The following is a 25,000-nucleotide window of genomic DNA, read 5'->3' on the forward strand; positions in this document are numbered from 1 at the left end:
TCGTAACTTTTCAGGACAGTTACGCAAATTGCTCTCTCGACAGTGCCTCGAGGGACCCCGAAACCCATACCGATTTATGGAAATTGGAGCATCCTCTGTCTGACCATCGTCATCGCCGCATCGATCTTGACGAGACGTCTGATTCAGGTCTAATTCGATTGCGATTAAATTCGTTCGAGAGATTACGAAAGCTCGAAGGTAATGGAAAATCAACGTGTTCTATGGTAACGTAATAAATTGTCGGACTTGTTGAGTTTAATCGAACACCCTCGACGTCTTGTGGGAGAGTTGAGGGTTTGGCCGATACCCAACATGCCCGGAGCAATTGTTCGGAAACGGGGAAACGGTGCTTTTTCTCTTCGATATAAAAGTTGTACAATATTGAGTATACTATACTCGTAACACGGTTCGGGGTAGCGAGTTATAGAACAACAAGAGAAACTTGATTCCTCGAAGCCCGTGAGATTAACCTCTGAAGAGGGAACCCTCCGATATTTTCACATCTACACTTTCGACTTAAACTGTGAGAAATAAAGGTTTATCGTATGAAAATTAGTTTTCTTAAGCGAAGGAAACGATATTATATTGAAAGAATCTATTTAGAATGGCAAGGGTTTATTTTTATCTCTATTCAGAAACGGAATCGAAACAAATTTACAGTGAGCGAAGGAAAATATTTTAAAGCATCGTATGAAAATAAATATCCCGTCGTCTCTACTGTATAGCGAAAAATAATAAAATTTCAATATACGTTGGGAATACGAGCCAATGAATCGTGCTTCGAATACGAATTCGAAATAAATTTCATTTGCCGTATCGTAAACGTAACATCAATTAAATTACACTGCCACTGTTATCTGATTCGGGGATGTCATATTCTATTTTATTTACGTCACCGTTTATATCGAAGAGTATAAAAAACACGACAGATATTTGATGACAGCCACTTTCACGGTGAAACGGCCCACGAATGTGTTTGTCAATTTTTCCACCCTTCAACGGCCATTCTATAAAGCAACTTCTTTATGCACGCGATAAACGCTTTGTTTTAGTCTCGATTCAAGATTCGCGACTAAAGGTAATTATAAAAATCTGTGGGCCACTGAAAACAGAAACCTAAAGTCTAATTCTAAAACTAAATGAACACTTTGAATGTTTAGTCAGAAATCTTCACGACAACTAGTCATCTGTGAATTACAAATTATTTTGTTCCATCGATGGCGGTATCGAGAAAAAGGAACTATCGCGTCGAAAGGAAAGGGTTTATCTGCGATTTTCAACCACGAATTTCACACGGTAACACCCGCTCGACCGACAAACGGTTTCCGGATTTTCAATGGCGACGAGGGGTTGCTTTTAGGCAGCGGTTTTATCTGCCTATTGTCCGTACGTTCGCGGATAAACCGCGGCGCGCATCTGTTCTCCGAGCTGGCCGAGTAAATCGATGGAAATTCGCGAACCGTGCTCTCGAACGGACCTTCCTAACGAAATGGCAACAATAACGGCGAATTTATCGGCTCGTAGAGATTCATAAGCTGGCAATGGTATAAAAAAACCTGTTGAGTTCCGTTCGATCCTCCAGGATCTTCGAATGCTCATTGTTCCTCGCGTTCGAACTAACTGGATATTCTTAAGTTATCTTTTAACTTCTACGTTCGCCAAACATTTTTCATTCTATTTTAGTAAACCTACTTTCTTACACGGTGTATATAAGATTTGAATTTTTAATCGAGATATCTAGCGCACGCACCCCTGTATGAATACATAATATTCGCGTGTCTCACCCTCTGTCTAGCTCATGTACTTACATGGACGAATAAGAAATATTAAAAAAAAAAAACAGAAGACTTCTCAGCGAATATCGGGCATAAAAATTTATGATTTAATTTACTTAAGGGCTTTTCTCAAGAGTCGAGAAGAGGTACGGTAATGTTTGAAGGTTGGCAGATTGATTTAGAGAAGGTTAACCCCTCGAACCGAGTAATTGCGTTCAGAGGAAAGCAATCAGCGGTGATCTTGCCCGGATAGAACATCCCAAATAATCGAGCAAAACGCGTCCAACTTTTCTATGATAAATCTAATCGAACGTTGCTGCGAAACTTTTATCAAAGAATTTGAGAAATCCGATGGTGTTGAGAAGCGTAAATTCCCTGAGAAATTTCTTCTAGATAAACTGATGTCTCGCATGCTATTCAAATTGTAAACACGAGATTAATCCGACGATACTGTGCTAGGAGCATCGTAAACAACGATCGTATCTATCCAGAGGAGGGGAAAGATTAGGAAAATTCTTTGAAAATATCGTAGGCGAAGGAATTAACCTGAGGAGGCGAATCGATCACGACACCTGGGCCGTATATATCCCGATGTAAATAACGTTTCTGACGTTTTAACGTCGACTCGATCACCTTTTTCTAACCATGATCCTCTGAAAATTTGATATTCCTATTCGTAGATCGTCTATTAAAGTTCTCTACAGGGCGTTATCACGATATATTCTTTTTATTTTATCATCGAGGTTAAAAGCTTTTCCTGATCGATCCGACTAAAATTCCATGAAACGTAGAAACATCGAAATTATATTTCACTTTTGATAAAATATTGGCTTGTTCCGCATGAAATGAGCAATTTACTCGTCAAGCATTTTCAACAACGACATTATAATTGTATTGAAATTTGTCAAGCTTACGTTTCTTTTAACGAACAACCAATCAATTCGTATCAAGAATATTTGCCGACCATTTATGCAGGCATTTTCAGTAAGCTTTGAGCTTGAAATTGACGTGCTACAAGTGATATTTTCCGCTACTTTTATGTCATCAATTCTAAAATCGCTAATTTGATACGCAATGGTTTTATACGAAACGTAGCATTGGCTGTTCTTGTATTTTCTCGTAACAGAACGTGAACATTTGAATAATTGATTGATTTTATCGTGTGAAATAAAAGTATTACGTCTTGTCGAGACCGTCATTCAAAGTAATGAATATCGTGTGGAAAGGACGTTAAATCGCACGATATCAATGGCCATGACCGACTGCTACGACACGATAGGGTAAACGTTTGTCATAACTCACCCCCGTTACGAATCTTTCCCAGAGCTTTGCATCGATTAAAAGTATTTACATTTTCTCCTTACTTTATATGCTGTTTGCGTTACAATGTCATTTGAATAATTTTCTTCGTTATGGTACTGCAACTGCGACGAGATTTCAGACTTCCTAATTTAACTTTTTGCTACCGAGTTTCCGAGACAGCGACAAGTTTAATTTTATTTTCATTTTGCTACAAATTTTTTGCTATGTACCAAGTTAGACAATTGTACTCATAAATGTACAGAAACGTTTTCCAACAGAAACGGTAGTAGCGAAAGGGTAAATGGTAATGAATAGTTTGAATGAAAGGACGAGCCAGATAAACGAGTTAAATGAGAATTTTTAAACTGACGTTAAATTTTGAACGATGAACGTGTTTCAAGGTAGAAAAGTTTTCGCGAAAGATATTCGAACTTGTTAATTATTTTACAAACACGAAATCTCTTGGTATCGGTATATTGTTTCTAATAAAGCCAATAATATGCGCTGATTTATAGTTCCCCGAGTGATTTCGTATTTCACGAATGGCACATATTGTTCGTAGAATAATACATAAAAGCTTTTATAATGTACACTGCAAAGAGACCAATAAGCAAATTGCAATTAACGCGAGATACAATTTATTATAACAATACATATTATATAAGTAATATTAAATAATTAGAAAGTCTAAAATCGTCGTCGAACGAAACAACGCTACAAAACGCAAACAGCTCCATATATCTAATGCGAATAAAGAATAAAAGTATGGCTCGAATTAACTTACTGTGAACCATTGCAGTCCTCTTTTGCTCCGGATCCCATGGATCGTCTCGCGGATCATCGGTGCCGGTGAAACAGCTGTCACGAGGATACCGAGAGTCCAAGGGATGCGCAACAGAAGACAGAAAGAGAAAAAGAGAGAGAAAGAGAGAAAGGAAACCGGTTCACCTAATAGACCGTGCCGCGCTCGTCGACGAACTGCGTGGCTTCGCGGCTGTCTCGAGTAGCGAGGCGCGTTCGCCGCGCCGCTCGGTTCGACTCGGTTCGACTCGGTTCGATTCGGTTGCACTCGCCCCTGTTCGACGGTGTTCGTCCTCTCGCCGGAGGAACACGAACACTGTCGAACCGGAGGCTCGCGCAACCCTTGCCGGCACGGGCGCGGGCGCGGCGAACCGACAGCATTCCATTCACAGGGATGCGTGGATAGAAGCGGAATTAAATGGATTACAGGATCCTCGTCGAATATCCCCAGGACCCAGGACGAATTACCTCGACGAGATCCATATTATGTTCGATGATCGAGTAGGCTGGCACGATCCTTTGTGCGGACAGGCACGCCTCGGCTAATTTCGTTTGCGCGCCGATTCGCGGCGATTTAATTGACCGCCCCTTGACGTGGCAAGAGGTGCAAGCTTTTGTTTTAGACGATTCAATCTTTTCCTTTGATCCTAACGAACACGATTGTCAACCACCATCAACCAGGTTTTTTTTTAACTCTTTAATTGTTACGTTTTATAATTAAAAATTAAAAATTCGTATTTCGTCGAAAATAAAAAATATTTTCAAAGGTGCTCTCGTAAAAAAAAAAGGAAAATGAAAAAAAAAAAGATGAACTGGTTGAATGGTGAAAGCAGGTTTATAGGAAAATAGAATGGCCGAACAGATAATTAATTTTGTTTTTCATCAGTATGTAGCAGCTTGTTTCGGTGAAAATCCGAGACAGGACAAAAACATTCGTTTCCAGATCGATCCACTTCGTTCGTATATTCGCGTTTATATTCCGGATATTGAATAGCTAGCGAAGCCAACGAGGCTTGAAACGGGAGCGTTTTAAAATGCAGCCGTCACATCGATAAACACGGCAAACGAATTCCTTGTGTGGCATTATTGATAATACACGTCCGAAAGTGACCAGCGGGAACAGGAGAGACAAGGAAATTCCAATAATCTAACACGTTCCTCATAATTTAGCTGCTCAAATCCCAATCGTGTCAACTAGATTGCCTCGCATAACGAATAACGAATAACGAATAACGAATAACGAAGCATCCAAAAGGACACATCGCATCCATTTATTCCGTCGTCTATTTGTCGCGTTTAAAATTTTTCTAAAATTACTTAAGTGGCGAAAAGCTGAAAATCTAAAATGTTTCTTCGTAATATGGGTCAGCTTGTACATTGTAACAAATTTACAGAGGGATTTTCTTCCTCCTGACCCAGTTTCCCGCTGCGTACAGATAAGCTGATAGGATACGTTACCGAGCATTGTTCGTGTAATGAATGGTTTGCGATTGTCAACGGAATCAAGCCTCGCTACATGTTGATTGGCACGTATAGAGTTATTTACACAGGTGTTTCGGTAGTAGAACGTTGCAGATTCTCCATTAATCGCGTTAACGAGAAGAGAATCGATTGAAGATAGCAAAGACGGCGAACGTCCGATAATGCACGTTCCTCGAGATTGCTCTTGAATATCACGATGAAATTTACTGCTCGAGAAATTGGGCCATCCCTGTTTTTATACCGTCTTATGGTCTAACAAATTTTCACGTTCCATTTTTCTGCGTCCTATATTTTAGATCGTTCCATAAATAACAGTTACATTATTTTATCTTATACCTCCTTTTCGCTGATAGGATTTCGCGTATGAAAAACGCAACGCGAACGAGAGAGAAAGCGATTCGCGTCGAGCGAATCCATCAGAGGCAGCAACGAAAGTTGTGGTCGCAAAAAAAAGGTGCATTATTCAGTAGGTTCCGCGGGCAATCGTCAATTACCCCGTTCGCGTTCATCGTTTGTTTCCACCTCGGACCAGGGGAAAGTTGGCTCGCGTTTTTCGAACTCTTTGTCCTCTTTAACTCGTCCACGTTTCACGTCGTTCCTCGACACGCGGAGCATCGTTAAATGGTTTCATTAAGGGAGCTGCTAGAAACGCGGGAAACTCGGAACGAGATGCGGCTGAAAGATACGACGGCACAACGTCCCAACGCGACCAACGTAATTCCGAAATCTCCCTCTATCGCCAACCAAACGAGTCGGTTAATTAAACCTGCCTCTGAAATCATTAAGATAATTGCGACTGTACGAGGTGCTGGATCCAGCGAACCAGCTTACGCTGCGACGAATCTTTCAACGACTCCAACGACCATTTTGCTTGTCACGATAATTAATTGGAAATGTTTCGTATGATGGAAAGTAGTTAGAATTTCTTTATAACACCGACGGGTATCGGGCAAATTTCTTGGAGCAACGTAATACGTTTTAAACAAGGTTCGAAGAAAGTTGAAAATTTCAACGAAACATCTGCTCTCTGTAGCTTTACAAGCAACAGATTTCTTCAAGACTTTATTCGTTCGCTGCAGGGAAGGTCTATTGGTAAATTAACGCTAACGCGAAAGAGCCAGCGACCCGAATCGTTTAAACGACCAACCTTTAACTCGTCTCCTTCGACAAGAAATTCTATTCCGCTTCCATTCCCGTTTCACCGTGGAAACGCGTGTTTTAATTACTCGCAGCCCGACACAATAGCTCGCACGAAGAGGCGAACAGAGAGGATTCATCGGGTACAAACGCTCGTTATTCGCGGCATGCAGCAGGTGTTGTCGAGATCAGCTTCTTCGAATCGGACTCTCGTTATCGCAATGACCGTAACGTGCTATAATCTTCGTTGTTATTATAACAACTAAATTAAGTCAAAGGCGTATCAAAGTTATTTCATTTCATAGTTCTCTCTATTAATTTATACGCGGATATAAACTTCCTGCGCAGTGAATCTCCTATTATGCAGAGGCCATCCATAATTCAAAATAGAATTTTCTTCCTCTTCGTAAACGGTGAAACTATGAGAGATCCGAATGTCATTGATCACAAGTTTAAACTGTCCCGGTGACCGAGGGTACAAACTTCTCGTATCCGAACAACGATTCTCATTCTGAACATTGGAACAAAAGGGGGATGGTGTGTGCGAGCGTGTTCCTTTGACCTATATTCCATCCAAGCATTTGATATTTAAATACGTGACGGAGCTTGAAAACCGAGCCCTCGGCCATTAAGCTCGCCTCTTTTAATCAAAACCCAATTTCCTCGGCGTCTTTTCGCTCTAAACAAAGAACTTTCAGCCGTACCACTCGAACCGCGTTCGAACTCGAGTACGAAATAACCTCGATCAATCGTGAAAATAAACAGAACTCTCTAACCTCGATCGCTAATTCCGCCTTGTATACCGGAACTAAAAACAAAACCCAACCTCCTTCTCTTTTACTTTTTTCCTTTCGTTCAGGCTGAAACGAACATGATCGCTGGATTTTATTGGAAAATGCGTGAACGAAGGGCTCGTCCGTTGGTCACCGCTGGATACTGACTCATAATTCAACGTTTATTGAACAATGGTACGTGGTTTCTATAGGAACGTGACGACCAAACGACAGCAACAGCACGCAATCGTAGCCACAACATTCTGCTGTAAGGCTTGTTTCCAACTAGCGTTTGATGCAACCACCTCGCTCCATGCATTTTATGCTATAAACGCCTCGCTGATATCCGCCATACGTCTTTCAAACGTTACAACGTTTATTTAACGATCGTGGAAAATTGATTCCTGTAAAATTTCTACCCTTTTTTTCTCTCAATTATGTTCGTGACTAATACGACAACGAATGAAAGCTAATCATCGATGCATCAACATTCATAAACTACTCAATTTCTATGGATTCATTGGATCGTCTACAGAGGCTGTCGTTGAAAGATCACCGCGGGAAGAGTCGATAAACTCCGAAGAAAGAAATCGATATAGTGTCATCTGCTCGTGAAAGCGTCAGTCCGTATCATCTCATGAGCAGACGCGTTGCTTTGACGAAGGTTCCCTAAAGAACCTCCTTTTCGAAGCTTCACACTTCAGACACAACATATCCTTCCTCGTATCCTTTCAGGCTACACACCTATTCAAGATACCATAAGCTGTACGTAGAAATTGACTTTACGTAGCTTATAGACATAGGACAATCAATAATCAACAATGAGAAGTCATTCACCTTTGTACATACACCTTGCTCGAATCACCCTGTACATACTTGATCGAAGTAAATGGTTTAAATTAGCGTGAAACAGTCGGATTCCCGAATATACAGAGCAACCAATTATTTCCTCGTTCGGTTATCGCGTTGCGATATGCAATTAACTCGACATCTTTTATCTAATTAACATGAAACCGTGACAAAGCTGGTGCATTGTAAACGAGTAAACTTTGACAAAAGCGGATTACTGTTACATATCGGATACCGGATAAAAGCTACGGGGTTCTAGCTTGTTCTCTGGCCAAGTTTCATTAATTGCCGAAGTTTCGATGATCCGATACTACAGCCTCGTTATATCACGTATGCTCGTGTTGCTTGTAATTTCCCTCGTTATCTGTCGATCGATCGGGATACGATTAAACATAGCCAACGATAAGCATCTGTTGCGAATAACCTGGCGGTATGTTTCGTGCCAATATCAAGGATCTAACTGAAAGTGTTCCAGGTTTTAGCGTACCGGTTGAAAAGTTTTTTTCCTAAAGTAGAACGATACCTTGATTGCACAAAGGTGAGCGCGCTTTCCAAACTTGCTCATTCGCTAAAATATTTTTTCTGCTTTTTCCTCGTTCGTTTATTTTCGACTTTTTTATGATAATAATAAAAGTGTACCGAAGTCGAACGAAATATCATGTTACATTTTACACAACGTAGCAGATACATTATACAAAATACCCATGGCAAATAGAAAGAATAAACTTATATGAATTCCTATGTAGGGTCCCGGAATATTTGTACCGTACAATATACACATATGCCATGCTTTTCTACTTCGCTCGAGCGCATACGATGCAGCAGTCTGTTTTTATTTTGCAACGAAGGAAAACTGCATAGGCAACTCGTTTTTAACTAGTGTGAAAAGCAAAGGAAGAAGAGACGGTTTGCATTAGAGAGGTCTGACGATCTACACAGAGCTACTACCAGTCAGATAATTTTCCTCGCAGAAAAAGGATTTTGTCATTAATTTTCCCTATTTCCCTTCGCGTATAAGATTTTTTAATTACTTTCTTTAGCATTAAATATTGAGATACAGTGGTACCTTGCTATACGACCTTAATCAGTTCCTGATGTTTGGACTTATACCGAATCAACTCCGAATATAATTGATGATTAATTTAATTTTTCCTCTGAGATAATTATTTAAAAATTATGCAAAATTCACAGAAAAGATTTATGCTGTATACCGAGGAAAATTTGTCACGTTCATACCGAGGTACCACTGTACTTAATTAGAAAAGACTGAAGGTAGATTCGAAGAAATACCCCGATTAAGTCATCCATTCGATTTATTCCAACTTTAATATTCGAGGTATGCTTACCACCTTAAGTATCAGCGATATGGAACCAGTTTCACAGATACGATCGAGCAGAACTATCATCAACTTAGCGGGCTAGCTTATGTTCTGGCTTGTCCACATAATTGATCATCCAGCAGGATGTAACGAGCTTGTCTAATTCAACGAGAAGTTGCAGACCATTTAAAGGGTCATTCTCGTTGATCAAGATGCTTGGGAATAATGAAATAACATCAAGTAAAATAAATATAAAGAATGAAATAAGAAATTCTATTTGTATGGAAGTTTGTATGCGAAGAAAATAGAGAGGAGTAAACGGGGCACAGCATGTGCAATATATCGATTGCCGTCGTCGCGATATTTACTCGGCGAAACTGAAAAGCCTGCAGGACGGTATCGTACGACATCGCCACGAAACATTATTATCCGTATTCCAGCGACATAATCGATCGCACTCGGTTCGAAATGTGTAGAAGAAAAATATGTGGCAAGAAGAATAGGGTATCAAGGTGTCGTCTCTTTTCAACTCGCGACACATTCGCGTAAATCGCAGGTTCCTACGATAGAGAGCAACCGTGACCCCGATTCCCTTAGACGAGTTAATATCAACGTTTATAGAATTTCGATACTTCGTTTTTCTCCCCCCTGTTTGGACAAGTTAATATCAACGTTTGTATGAACAGTTTCGATACTTCGTTTCCCTTTCTGACGCGATTCCATTCGCGTAAATAAATACAGTTTGTTGAACGTGCTCCCGATAAATTATCCCAGCCTGGTTATACTTTACCTTGCGCATTCATCACATTTCCTATACGCGTATACGTACTGCTTAACTTCCAACCTTGTTTTCTTCGTTAGGAAAAGGGATTTAACTTGCGAGGGAAACTAAAGTGTTAATTAAGTTTAACAAACTTTCACGCTGCGACAATGTTGTGGAAAGTTCTATTTCTTTTCTGAATAATTCTGAAATTTAATTGATGTAATCAGACGCGAGCGCAACACGGTATTACCGTGGGGACAAGATTCAGGAAGTGAAATATTCAACTTCTGTCGCTTGAAAACCTCAATGGTTGACGTTACTTGCCACAGATAGAGGAGGACGGGACGATGGGCGACACGCCCAGAGCCAAAATTTGCCAGCGACAACGGGCGCATTGTGTTCCAAGACAATAGCTGGAAGAGCCCTTTAGGGTGGCGGTAGGTTTGGTAAATCCGTGCAACAGCTGGAATCGTCGCAGTCCTGTGTAGACCTGGAGCGAACCGGAAGTGAGGATCGTTACTCGACATCCCGTGTATAAATTCCATCTACTTATCTCCTCTGTTAACTGTTTCGTCTATCTCCTCCTACCATTATCGTTGTTTAACACGTACGTACACTATCGATGCTCAATTGGAAATTCGAAAAATGAATGCAGAGTTAAGAAACCGGTACCAGATCAACTCTGACTGACACTGTTCTTTTTTGGGTCGATAAAGAGACGCGGTTACGTCAGAGAGCATCGGAAAGAAAGACGAAGGGTGGCAGGGCAACTGGATAGTCTCCGAAAAGTATCTCTTTCTTGTATAGACAGGAAGCAGAAGGAAAGGTCGGGCTTCGAACAGGTACGTTGGAATGCCTTTCGGCGTTGCACCCTTGGAATTTTTTCCCACGACCAGTAAACTCGAAATCCGTCCGCATTCTAAAGTACCCCCGTGGGCCCCCACACCCCCTGCACACCACTGCGCGATTACGTTCCTAAGAGGTTCTTCTCTCTTTGATGGCCGGACTGAAGAGTCAGATTCTGTTGGCCCCTCCTCCAACTCTGAACATTCTGAACTCGTGTTACCGACAGTTACGATAATCCGAAGAATTTTTAAGTCTCCAATATTTGATCTGTCGAGGAAAGCGTTAAAATAACAAATTACTCTACCAGAGTTATTTAGTATCGCTTGGGTATCTTTCATAGCTCTAAAATACCGGAAGATCCGCGGAGTTTCGATTAATAGAAAAGTTTCGATAGAAATGGTAATGAGCACTTTACTCGGGGAAAAAGTTGGAAACTTTGTTTCTTCGATTCTTTCTTCTTCGTTTTAACAGCCGTTTCGTCGTATTTCGCGTTGAAAGGATAATCGAGTTTGTCAAGCAACGTAATTGCGCTCATTGAGTATTTCATTAGACGATTCTATCTCGAATTAATCTCCGTGAAGCATTCAATTATGCGAGACGTGTTTTATTCGACAATGAAATCAGTGAAAATAAATAAACTATGCGTTTCTTAATTTTTAAGAGGGTTAATTTTATGGATAACCAAAGATTGTACTTAAAACTTGTGTAAGATGGAATGAAAAACTGAACTGTTATCATCAAACAAGACGAAGGAAAAGCATTTGAAATCTCATCTAAACTTTCAGATTCGAGCTTAACTCTTTTTATGCGGAACCTTTGGCTCTTGCCACGTCCCTTGTAACGAATTCATGAAAATGAGAAAGCAGACGGAAAGGAGTGCATATTCGAGGAATATAAAACATAAACGAGACAGAGTAGAAGCTGACGTTTTTTTCAACGAAGCTCATCAATTTTTTCCGCCATCCAAGCTCAAAGGGATTTCATCCCGTCCAGAAACTCGGCTGGCTGGAAAGATTTTCTTTTCTCAAGAAAATCACCAAGCGATTTAGTGATCCTACATAATACATCTCATACGCGGAAACAACTGCAGAAAAAGAAAAGTCGAAAGACTCTATCATTTGAGAATTTGCAATTTTTCGTTTTCCGAATACATGAATTAATGCCGAAAATATCGATGAGAGAAGAAATTTTGCATAATCAAACTATAGGAAAAAGAATCGGAAATATGGATTGATAATGGAGAGCAGAGGGGTGGCCAGTTTAATTTTCTACCAGCCACCTTTGGAACCATTGAAATCTCTTTGAAAATACTCGAACCGATGAGACCACTCGCAATAACGGTTGTGAGGTCCCTTTTAATAACGAAATTGATCCGGATATCCATAGAATTCGCTTCATGGAAACTGCTTCATCAGCCACGGAAGATTTTCCTCGTCGAGCAGGTGAGATTACGCGCTCTGATCCACCTGACATTCAATTAGCAGTTTCGATCATTAATGTAAAGGGTATTTCACGAATTATTTTTAATTTTTCATAGACCGCTATTTGAACAAGATTTTTTGGACGGTGAATTAAATTAATTAAAAACTTTTTTTACCGTCTGATAAAAAAATAACCGAGCAGTAAAATTCGCGTTCGAAAATCTCGGGTACATTTATTTTTATTGGATGCCAAAAAAACAGCGGGTAATTGGCACCCAGAGGTGGATAACTGGAGCAACCCATTTCCCGCTCGGAAATTTTCCACATTTCCCTAAATGACCAGTCTAATATCGTCAACCAGGATACAATCGGAGATCGTTTCGCTATACATACACACTTCGGATATAAATCCTGGTAATCCGTTCGCCAGTAATTCGCTCCCCGTCTCTCGTAGATATTGAACTAGAGTCTATTTCTCAACGAATAGTCTATTTTATCACCCAAAAATTTAGTCGAATCTCCATCGTGTAGTTGGTGCCCACATGAGATTTGCTTTATATTTTAAAAAAATGGATGACCATATTTTTGTACAGATTTTTTCTGCTTTCACAGAGAAACTGTACACTGTATATTGTAGAAAAGGTGGAGAATGTATTTGTGCCTGTTGTCGTCATCAGTATTTAGGAAAGTCGAGGTCGGGCATGGGCGAACGAGACTTCTGATTAAAGTGAGTGCACCGTCAACGAGATAGAGTATCGCAAATAGGAGAACCGTGTACATCGAAACAAGACCTAGCTCATCTGACCGGTACCGCATCGTGGCTCGCATAAAAGGGAAAAAGTAAAAAAATATAACATCGTAGGGAGAAACATATCTACAGCGTTCCTAAGGATACCGGTTATTAAAGTTAATTAGTTGACATCCCATGAAAGTATAACACGCGACATTTATTAAATATCAAGCCGCCATTTGTATAACGGAAGTTGCGCCTAGTATGACATGGCAGCTTAACTGTTAAGAAGGGAAGAAGCGAGCCTCTTCCTTCTTTCTGTATCCGGTTTCTGCCTCGAACGGTGCACGAACGAATCAATTTTCCATCGGATGTTCTCGTCGCTGCGTACCAAGCCGAAGAAAAGAGAATGAATATCGACGAGTGAGGCAGAGAGCGCGGAAATTGCACCGGGGGTTGAAAAAGAAGGAAAGAGCGAAAAAAAAAAAAAATAGACGGAGGAAAAAGGAAAAAACGAGGACGACGAGAATGGCGCGACAGTGACGAGGCACGTTCGTCCGCTAAAACTATCGTCGAATGATGAAGTTAGTCGAGCGTGGCAAATTTTCCGTGGATTATTCGAACGTGCACGACAGTCCGGAATAATGCGCTTCCTTCGGCTGCCCCTCGATGCTCTCGTTCGATCCTGCTATTTTTTCCCCATTTCCTTTTCCTCTTTTTTTTTTCTTTTTTTAATTTTTCCGACGCATCGAACGGTTCTTTTCGCGTTCATTGTTCGAACGATCGCGCGGATTCGCGTCGGCTATGATCTTTGCAATATAATTTTTTCGGATTTCACCAAATTATCAGTGTAAAATTTGTCCAGCCGATATTTCGATCCTTTCGTTGGGTTTTTCATCGACGGGGTAGAAGAAAGAATCGGGAACAATGCGCAGCTTAAGCGTCGAAATCCCCGCGTTTCAGTGACCGTACCGCCATATTTCACCGACCGGAGGATTAAGACAGACATACAACGTTTCGTTCGCAAACCGGAAGCTACGTTTTATCGATAACGCGTTTGCCGTGAACGAATATCGTTCATCGTCCCTCGAAATTCCGAACGTCACGCTTCGTTCTACGAACATGACTGATCCAATCAGTCCAATTACCGATACTTGAGCCTTGTATACCGTGCGACTCTCGATGAAGCTGTTCTCTATCATCCTTCGAAGCGCGATTCTTTCTCAAAATTATCGGATATAATGTGTACGTCTATAAATCCACGTTGAAAGTTGATCGATCTTCCATGGACGTCGGGCAGAGCCGAATTATACTGACGGCTCGAACACGGACCCTTTTATTCGCGCGTCAAGCTGGCTGGATAAACGGTCGATACGTCATAAGCTGTCGAGGAAATTTCGGGACGAACCAACGTTCGAATCGATAGAGAATCGTGTACGCAAATTATCCTTTCCATCGCGTTGAAAAACAAAAAAAAAAAAAAAAAAAAGAAGAGAACAACGAAAATCGCCATACGCGTTCCTCTATATCTATATATGTAATATGTATTCTATATCGATGGACGTAAAAGGGTCAAAGAGTTACGAAATATGGTTGCGTCAACAAAAATAAATAACACGGCAGAAAAAAAACGTTCATAGAGGTCGAACTGGATCCCCTGGATCCCCTAGATCCTCGATCCTTTCCATCCATTCTCTTTCTAGCCAAGGTTCGTGTCGTTGAACTCGACCACGACCCACAGAGCAATGATTTTATTCGCCTCCACACTGCTCTGGCATTCCTGTCCCGAGGAAAGTAATTTCGTCATTGAAAAACACGTTACTCCATATTTTATAAAATTTCTCCTGGCTATTTGCAAACACTGCTTAGTCGATGAAAATATTTCATCGGGATATAATAGCGTACGAAAGCAGGGAATAATACTTGGGTTGAAGAAGGTAGAAGGCGAATAGCTGATCCGGGCTTGTTAATCCACACTAAAAGATTAAAGAGGCGGTGGAGGCCGCGAGTACCGGTCGGGTCTCGTGTAACTTCGATAATGGAAGGTAATTTAGTTTCAATGGGATCACGGTATCGATCCCATCGGCGTGCAACAAGGCGAAGATTCAGCCTTTCATAGAGCCTGTCACCGTAAGACTGTATGATTAATTGAGCACCGTTCTTCGACCGGATGATGTTAACGTATGTATGTATGTACGAGGCAAGTCTTCGCGAAGATTACAGTTTGCCACGAGGCGAGCACTCTTTCAAACTGACCCGTCCAAGGGAAATCCAATTTATTGCTTTGTGCACAGTGTCTCGTGAAATATGCCGCTGACCGAGCAAACAGGGTGGATTCTTGCGGGAAAAAAATATAGCTACGAGTTCAAGAGAAAAGTTTTCCTTTCCCAGAAAATCTTTCTGTCAAGCATAAAATCAAAGCTATGAAATATTTCGCGTATCAACGAGGAGCAATCACAGCTTAATCAATCATTAATCCCGGAGCAAATCGCTGATGAATTATCGAAACAAACCAATACGAAACGATTAGTTAACTGTCCATCAAATTAACGTTCGGTCGATGGACTAAATAATTCATTTAGCATCGACGTAACAGGATTGGATTTGTGCGCGTCGCGAAATCACGTTAGTCCTTCTGATTGTTGTTATTGTGCGCGTGGTTGCACGTTTAATGGGACGGTGATTATCAGACAGGGTGAGGCTGGCAATTAACGTGACACTTGGTTCGGTGAAATCGATTCGCATTAACGCGTCTACCTGTCGTTTGTACGTGGCCAGGATTCGATTTTGCGGTCGAGCCACGAAACGAAACGGGCTCGACGGATTGTCAGCCGGGTATCGAATGTCTCGCAGCTACGTATTTGACAGAATCCTACCTGAATATCACCCTGTGTACCACCCTCTCGGCCACCTGGGTGTCAAATTGCTCAACCAGATTTCGTATCAAGAGTGAAAAGCATACCATCATTCTGTTAATTAAATTTCATTCCCAGCCATGTTTATTTCTTTTTTTTTTTTTTTTTCAATTTCGAACGATAAAGTGGAGAATGCTTCTATCATTGAAAAATATATAACGATCGTTTCGTTCATTCAGATCTTTAAAACTCGATCGGGTGGCAAATTGGGAAACGATTAATTGGCGATCGATAATTTGTAACAAGAACAATTTAAAGTTAATTGAAAACAGCCACTCGAATTGTAAAAATATTCAGGAACTTATCGTTGCAATTATTAAAGGCAATGGGTAACGTTCAAATCCGCGATTCGATCGAAATTTTAATCTCTCCGAAATGGAAACAGTTTCGCTACTTTCGTTTGCAACCGGCATCGCGGTCGATTTCGCGATTACGCGCATTTCCTGCGGCAAATTACTTTGTCCCAGCCCCCCCGTAGAGGGAGATTCGCTAAAACCGTGCGAACGCTATTCAACGTTTTTAATCGTTCAAACCAGCTCGACCCGCAACGAGGTCATCGCGGCTACAATAATGACCAACGCCATGGCGAACGTGTTCGGTGAAAACGAGTTAGCAAGGAATTGGAACGGTTTATATCCATCCTGACAATGAGATATTGACAATCGGAAGGATATAAAAATGATATCCCGTGGACATATGAAACTCGTTGCGGTCTGGATAAGGATCTCTGGTAGAGCTACCCTGCAGGCTATTCCGACCAGCTGACACACGGTGAATGGACAAGATATTTCATGAATGTAGATACACATTCGTGAAAGCACCGAACGAAATAACCGAGTTCGAAATCGACCTTTTAATTAACCCGTTCGACCATGGACGAGAGCACGATTCACGAACGATGATATAATTAGCTAATTAAAATTTATCGATCTCCTGGAAATGATTGGACGAAATTGTCGGGGTACTAGAAGATGAAAGAAACATGATTTTCTTTTCTAACTTACGATTCACGAGGCGTTCTCTTTTTTATGAAATCGCGTTTTATGCGAGCATGAACATAGCGCACGCGACACGCTCGAATCGATCCGTTTCGGTCAGCCTGTCACGGAATATTCGACATTTTTACACGGTCACACGGTGCCGTTGGATTTGCATGAAACGTCGTTTTTTATCGTATTTAAACCTGTCGCGGATTGACGAGGAACACGAAAATCCTCTGTAGAATTTCCCTCACTTTGAAAGTTTCATCGATTCGATCGATCAATTAGTTCGATTCGCGTTGTAAGAAGGGAGGCGAGGGTTAATGATCTGGGTGACAACATTCTCACCCATGGCGAAGAGTCGAGGATGAAACGCTGATGGAACGCGGCGCGGAATCGAGATAGAATCCTCTTTCCGCCTCTGCTTCTCAATCCCTTCCCGCTCTTTCCACGACGAAGACCCTCCAAGTCTTGTCTGGAGGCCTCCCGCTTGTCTTCTTAGATCTCTTCTCATCGCGTTCGTCGGAGAATGCAGAGATCGCAACTCTCGCTCTGCGCTTCCCCTCTACCCTCGTTAGACCAACAAAGAGAAGAGTTAAGAGGAAAGAGACGCGAAAAGAAGAAAGAGAATCGCGTGTCGAGAGACTTGACTAGGACCTAGAAACTCTTCCTCTGCCTTGGCCACTTCAGTCACGAGACCCGTTCTCCAGAGGGTCTTACCAACCAAATGACCTATTTCGCATTGTGGTGGGCTTTTCGGTCTTCAGACTACCAAGCTACACCCTCGAGCGGTATTACCATCTCGAGGGGTGGTGGGGGGTGAGATTCGAACACCTGGGACACGCTAAAAGTTCCGAGAATCCTGCTAGAAGTGGAAAAACTATCGGTCCCAGGGATAGAGGTGAATAAAACGAGAATTGAACGTGTTTTCGAAGCACTTTCGATCGACGAAGGATTAGAAAAGTTGTGTCGGAAGTTGAACCGAGTGTGTAGATCGCGGCACGTTTCTACGTAAATGCAATCTAATTCGTGTAAAATTCGTGCGCACGGCAGACGTGTTTCCAGCGTGGTTCCAACGATGCATCCGCTTTCGATGATTTCGAGCTACGGCGAACAGCACGAAACCCGTCACGTCACGACTTTCGTGCACCGCTCCGTAAGCGGTGCAGCGGTGCAGCGGTGCAGCGGTGCAACGATGCAGCCGGGCGACTGGGGTATACACGTTCGCGACTCGCCGAGACACGGCTCGAGGAGTTTGAAAGTAAAACAGAGCAAAAGAGCGCGGAACGTCCGCTGCGTGCGGTTAATAGCTTCTTTCAGCGGCACCAGAGTAACGTGACTAGAAGGTAAAACGAAGCTACCCATCGTCGATAGACACATCAGACCGCGAATATGATCATTCGGATGGTACAAATGCTCCAGCTGGTAAAAGCAACCGTACGCGGGTGTGTGCGCATATTAAGGATCAGCTGGATGCAATTGAAGGTTCATAAGGTAACTTTGAAGTGCAAATCCTGAATCTGTTTGAATTACAGATCACTCGACTGTTCTTGAGTTCGCGAGGGGTTGAAGCACTTTCGGGATGAAGAGATTTTCCTTTTACCTTTGATCCGTCTACCTTCTTTCGATCTTTGCACGTTTTAATATTTTCGCCATTCTATTCGAACGGAAAGGACACCTAACGCGATACAAAGGCAGTGTAAAGACTCACTTTCTTGTAGATCCACTTGATGCTTCGGCTAAACTTCGCCATCGGCGAGTCGTCCACGAGGAAGTACTTCACCTCGGTCCCCGTCTCGTGTTGTTCGTTCGCGAAATCATCCGTAGGAATCGCGTGATCCTCTTCTCGTTCCTCGGGGCTCTCCGAAAGATCGTTGTTGTCGCTGTCGATCGCCGACTCGGAGTATTCCGTGATCGTGGACAACCTCTTCGTGCAACTGTCGCTGGTGGAAATGGCACGTTCCATCTTCGAGGAGGATCTGCTTCGGGGAGCAGAGTGTTTCACGCGGCAAGACGGAATCCTCGCATGGTTAACAGAGCACAAATTGCCGGATCCGATTTGATTCCGTGCGAGCCTAGCCTCGATTCGACGCGGTTGATTAAATAATATTTTCCAACCGAGACCCGTTCGCCAGATATCATCGAAAGCTTCCAAGATTCGGTTCGTATAAAAAACATCGACCGTCTATTTTTAATCGAAAGCGACGCCCACTAATGATTAAAAACACGATTCACTGGTTGCTAGGTGCGTGGTTCATAGTCGAACGACGGGAAACATTGGTAATTACTATGGTGTAGGTAGATCACCGTATTTGCCATCGTGCTGTGATAATATAAGAGCGAACCTTTAATCGGATAATCAACCGCGTCAAAACTTAATCCGGCAATTACGGAGGGTGAATAAGGGACGAAGGGCTGATTTATCGACTAAGCTGTACGCTATCGAGATTAAGGGTGAAGAGGGCACTCGATCAGCATCGGAAACACGCGTTTCCACTTAGCTCTCTGTTACCTTTACACCCGTGTCTCGTGAAACCGTCCACAATTAAATACCAGTAAACGATCGTCTAGCTGCAGCTACTTAAACGATGAAAGCGTAAAAAATAGAATCGTACGTTCATGAATTTCACGTGTAATCAATCAAAGAGACAAGACAATGAAAGCGTAAAAAAAGAAAAACCGAGAATTCTGAAAACTAATTTTCCAAAATGATCTCTATAAATAAACTTTCACCACAGCTCGGACACACGTTCTAACACACCGATGATTTATTAGAAAATGAAACGTTTCAACAACCGTACCATCCCGAGAAACTCGAGAAAATCGAGGATGGAGTTCGTTGGTAGAAGTTGAAGAGAAAATTCGAATTTAATTAGTTGTCGCTGAGCGAGTTTCCACCGGTCGAGGATTATGAATGAAGTGTCGCGTTTCCATCTGAAAATAGTCCCAGGAATCGACCATTTTAGATAGGACGGAATTAACCCGTTCCTTTTAATTTCTAATAACCGTGCTCGTCGAGAATACTCGTCGTACCGTGACGAGCTATTACAAAAACGACCAATGGACTATTATGCTCCCTTTTGTTTTCGATCGAACTTCTTGGCTAGGTATACGTCCAGATGTTCCACGACAGTTTCTGGGACGGCACAATTTTAAAACGATCAAGCTTTCCTCTCACGGGCGGATGGCCTCGTTAATTTAAATGGCCTACGACTCGACGAGAATAATTAATTACGGCAGGGCTCGTAGATGGCGACGATACAAGCCATGGTATTTACGGGATTCCTCGAACTTGTTGGATCACCAGGACACGGGTATCGCGTCTAATAAACGATCCTGGAACTCTCGATTTCACAGTTTTGCAAAATAACAATCTATTTTTCAGAAAATAATTTTAAAAAATGATCGAAAATAATTGGTAACGATATTAATAAAAGAATAAGCATCGAAGAAGAGGAAAGAAGCTACCTGTTTACGCACAATACCGTTATGAGGCTACTGTTTGAAGCGAGGAATCTCGATCGAGTCGACGTCGAGCGATTTTTATCGCGCCACCCCTCTAATTATCGGGGAAGGAACGATAATTGCCCTTAACACGCTCGATCGAAGCTTTGTCCGGGGCCGACGCTCTTTGCCTCTGGGAACGAATTCGACCCAACGATTCATAAATTAATTAACGTTTAACGCGAACGGACGTACGCGACTCGAAAGTACTTCGCCTTCTTTGATCTTCTTATTCTCGCCAAGTCATAGTAGAATAATTTTGAAAGGAAAAGAGGAGAGGAGCGTCGATTTCCGCTCGAAAATAGCCGGATCCAGACGGCCAAGAAGGCTGTTCTCTTCGCAGGTTTTACGACTTTTAGCAAGCCAAGGTCGTCGTAAAATCGTCGCAAAGTTAGCCTCGTTTCCAGTCGCGCTTCGATACGCTTGCCAATTATTTATATATCTTTCCTTCTAACGCGACACACTTTTTTACGCGAATTTTCCCTACACGCGTTCCCCTTCTACGCAATCGCGCGATTCAATTACGTTTATCGCACTTTTCTCGCAAATTTTACTCAATCTAAAAGCTCTACGTGTTTCTGCAATCGTTTCCAAGTAGTATAGGTATTTAGGTACTCTATCGCTACACACTTCCCGCCGTGATAACAAACTACACACCTGTGTTCCCTCGTCGACTTTCCACCAACACAGCCAGGCAAATATGTCACTTTGAGAAATGAACAATCGGCAACAAGAAGAAGAAGTACAACAACAAGAAACAAGTTTTGATTCTCGCGGGAAAACACGAACGCGAGACGGATAGAATCGTTCTCGCGAGATCTAGCCGTACGTAATCAGCTGCAGTTCCAGCTCCAGCTCCAACTGCAACAGAGTGCAACTACTGCAGCTGCAGTCGCCGGCGCGGCTCGGCTCTCGAGCGATACAACGCAACAGCGTGTTTTCACTAGGTGGTTACACCGTTCTCGCGCTTCTCGCGCCTCTTCCATCGACTTTATATTTAGACGACACGCGGTATATTGCCTCACGGCTTACGCTCTGTTCACGCTAACAAGTTTCCACCTACACATAAGCTGACTCGAGCTTGTATCGCTAATATTACTAAACGTGTATTCGTATAAATGTGCTTTGCTAATACCTTTCCAAGATGTTTCAGTTGCGTTTTAAAACAATGGGTACGAGGTAAAAGCTTTCTAAGCTCCTGAATTTAACTCGAACGTAACTGGTTTAAAGCAGTGAAATATGAAGATTAAAAGCAATCTTATGCAAGGTGTCCCAGTTCAGTAGTGCCAACGTGCGACCATTCTAGGAAACGTTGGTCATTTAATGTTTCAGAGATTATGACCGTTGCGCTGGACGAGAGAGAATATGTATGTTGCCACCAAAATGAACCGATTTATCATCTCAACGTAATCCTTGTGCTTCTTCAAAAACTAATACTCTTCGAATAATTATTAAGCCTCTTTAAACTTTATTGAAACGAACGCGGTGCATAAATCAGCTGATAATAGACATACGAGTAGAAAAGATTAGAAAGGGATAAATTGAATGGTTCGGTATCCTAAATGGACAGAGTTTCGCGAACCAGTCTGTTTCACGCGAGTCGATTGTCCGCCTACGCGAAAGCGTGCGTAGGCCACGTGCGTGCGACAGAAACCTCTTTGTGACACGGATGATCGCAAGCGCACAGCTTTGTTCTGATCTAACCCTCATCCATATTCATCCGCATATGTATGTCCCGTAATCTACTTAACCCGTAGGTGCCAGGCGTCCGTAGTACGCGTCCGTTCAATTTGTAACGTATGCATATCAGCGACATTCACCTCGTCATTTCCGAGCATCGACCAGAGTAATTTCATTTACCTTACCCGGTGAAAGAAATTCGAATTAACCGTGTGTCGTAGGTCGAGCAAATAACCCCGTGACGCGAATTTTCAATTGACATCGGTGGTACATATTTGTACGAGAGTTCCGATGTTCGTTGCAGTTTCGTTCGCGATAGACCGTTCGGCTGTATATGGAACGAGTATCTATGGTGATACCGCGTGTATACGGATTCGGTGGAAGTTTGAAACGACCGATACATTATGGCGATCGCGATGCACGACGCGGCTTGTTCCACGTCGGTTCTGCCTATGCACGCTCGTTTCCTAGTACTTTATCTCGGCCAGTTTATCGGCATACGGCGTGCATTATACCACGTGTGGATAGGCTCAAAACCGAATGCATCCACGCCAACTTTTCTGCTACGATCAATAAAGCAAACCTTGCCAATTATAAAAAGAAAGCCTTTCGAGAAGCGTTAATTATTCGAAAAATCGTGCGAGAAAGAAGGGAGTAAAGTGGAAAGTGCAAAGTGCATAGCGTGCGGCTGGTTGGAAGACGGAAAGAAAAGAAGGAAGAAAGGTCAGCGAAAGAGAGAAGGAGCAACGGTAGAGAAGTTCATCTGTCATTGACTTGTACGCTGAAAGCGTTCCTTGTGCTCTGCTACAGTGCCTTTCAGAACGATCTGACACTGTCCAGAAGTTCGTTTGATCGCCGAAAAAACGTGGCAGAGAACCATTTTGTATCGTGAACCGCGTTAACGATCCTACCAGTGGTTCTGTTATACGAAGAAAACGCGGCTGCATACCGTCTAAACCACTTTGAATCCAGAGAACGTTGATTAATGATGAAATCGGTAGACGAGTCTGGCTTTTACCAGGTACCTTGCGTTTTCAAAGCGAGCAAATGCGAGAAAGGAATGTTGGATATTTTGATGAACGCGTGTTTCTAATTTTCTTACAACATATTGTTTAAAATGGTTGAAATTCGCAAGCAAATTCCTTGGTCTGGCACGAGAAAGCCGATCAGAAAACCACCAAGAGGGGAAACAGATGGAAACTATGGGGTCAAAGGTGCGCGAAAGTATGTAGGTTGAGAGCGGTGCACGAGTTGCTCCCGGTTCGCCTAATTGAGCGACGATAACGCCAGGTCCTCCTCCACATCTGTTGTCATTCATCACGCGTAACGCTAGATTAAATTACTAGCTAGTTGTTAATTATGATTTATGAAGGCTTGATGAAGATACGCGAACCCGTTTCGCGTCTACCGACATTGTCCCACAAAAATGAAGATTTTCAAGAGTTAAGGGTGAATTATTTTTTACATTGACGCGTTGATTAGTATACGTAAATTGATATTTCAAATTGAAACAAGAATCGTTACCACCGTGAATAAAAAGAATTCACGTGGAACGATGAAACAATGGAAAGGTTAAGTGGAGTTTCAGAAAGAATATCGGCCACGATCGAGTTGAACCTCTTAAACGGAGCATACAAAGAGAATCCTCCTCTGTTCCTCTTACGTCCTACCACGATATTTACTTGGTCCGATCGATGATAAAAAGAAAAAAAGAAGAGGTAGTAAACTATCGGCGAAGCCGAGAAGCCGAGAAGCCGAGAAGTCGAGATTACGATTTCGTCGCGTTGCGTTGCAAAGAATTTCGTAGACGTCAGCGAGATTTTACAGGCTCGCATTTGAAAGTCGTGCAACGTTCTGAAAGTTTCTGACGCCGAATAAAAGGTACTTAGGAAGGATGCCTTAAAAGTGCTGCGGGGGAGAAAACCGTCTGTGCTCGAGCGATCGAACGAGGAGTTTAAAGTGACACGAGCAAAGGGAAGGAATCCCAGTCACCCTTTTTATACTTGTTTCCATCGTCCTAGCGTTGCGCGAACCAATGGTGTATGTATTTAAATCACCGCCACTTTCTCAAAGAGGGTCAGACACTTGGTGCGTGGAAGAAAAATCTTGGAGCTACTTGAAACAAGTCCGAGTCGAACGACTACGGCTCGCAAAGTGATAAACGATGACTGGCAAAGATGATTTCATACGCAGACGAGCGATACTCGATCGAAGTCGCCTCGTGAAAGTATCAAAGAGCCACTCTTTCAACACTTGCTATATTTCCTGATGCTAAGTATAGGCCTCTTCGTGTTTTGTCGACCGATTACTCGATTCGAGTGTTAAGAGATTTCCTTGAACATCGAATTCGAGGAAAAATGTGTTTTCACAATGAGTTGAAGATTTTCCTTTGAAGGAAACCTATCAAAGGAGAATCGGGATAAAAATTTCTTTCGAAGGCTGAAATGATAGAGAATTTTCGTGGCACGTCGATTCGGTCGATTCGGTCGATGCGATGGCATCTAGAAAATAGAGTCGTAAGAAACGAAAGGAAAGTATGGAACGGAAGAGAGCAGAAAGAAGAGACTATCGTAGATCTGTAACTACCGTTAGCAAGCACCACGATCGTTCACGTGCGCTAGAATTTTCTTGGTGGTAGAAATGATTCGTGTTGCGACCACGACACTGGCCTCTTGGAAACGTTGCAACGTTCGCGGAACGTGCTCGACTTCCGTCAAAAGAAA

The 25,000-nt window shown here is 42.4% G+C and overlaps 1 protein-coding gene across 11 annotated transcripts in view; it reads right to left on the minus strand.

Moving 5' to 3' along the window:
* Window positions 1–25,000, minus strand: part of LOC114877330 (probable serine/threonine-protein kinase yakA) — a 58,666-nt gene that overhangs the window by 26,776 nt on the left and 6,890 nt on the right. Inside the window, exons 1-2 of one of the 11 annotated variants that reach the window (XM_029189763.2) lie at window positions 21,255–21,513; window positions 18,805–19,072 (exon numbers count right to left, since the gene is read on the minus strand). The exons of 3 other annotated variants lie outside the window; for them this stretch is intronic. In XM_029189763.2, the coding sequence (XP_029045596.1) occupies window positions 18,805–19,059 (255 nt within the window). In that variant the 5' untranslated portion in view covers window positions 19,060–19,072; window positions 21,255–21,513. Of the gene's footprint in view, window positions 1–3,861; window positions 4,060–18,804; window positions 20,096–21,254; window positions 21,514–25,000 lie in introns of those variants that run through there. 7 more of the 11 variants (XM_029189762.2, XM_046286131.1, XM_029189764.2 and 4 more) reach the window with 7 other exon arrangements.

This window comes from Osmia bicornis, chromosome 6 (assembly GCF_907164935.1).
Source record: "Osmia bicornis bicornis chromosome 6, iOsmBic2.1, whole genome shotgun sequence".
Taxonomy (NCBI): domain Eukaryota; kingdom Metazoa; phylum Arthropoda; class Insecta; order Hymenoptera; family Megachilidae; genus Osmia; species Osmia bicornis.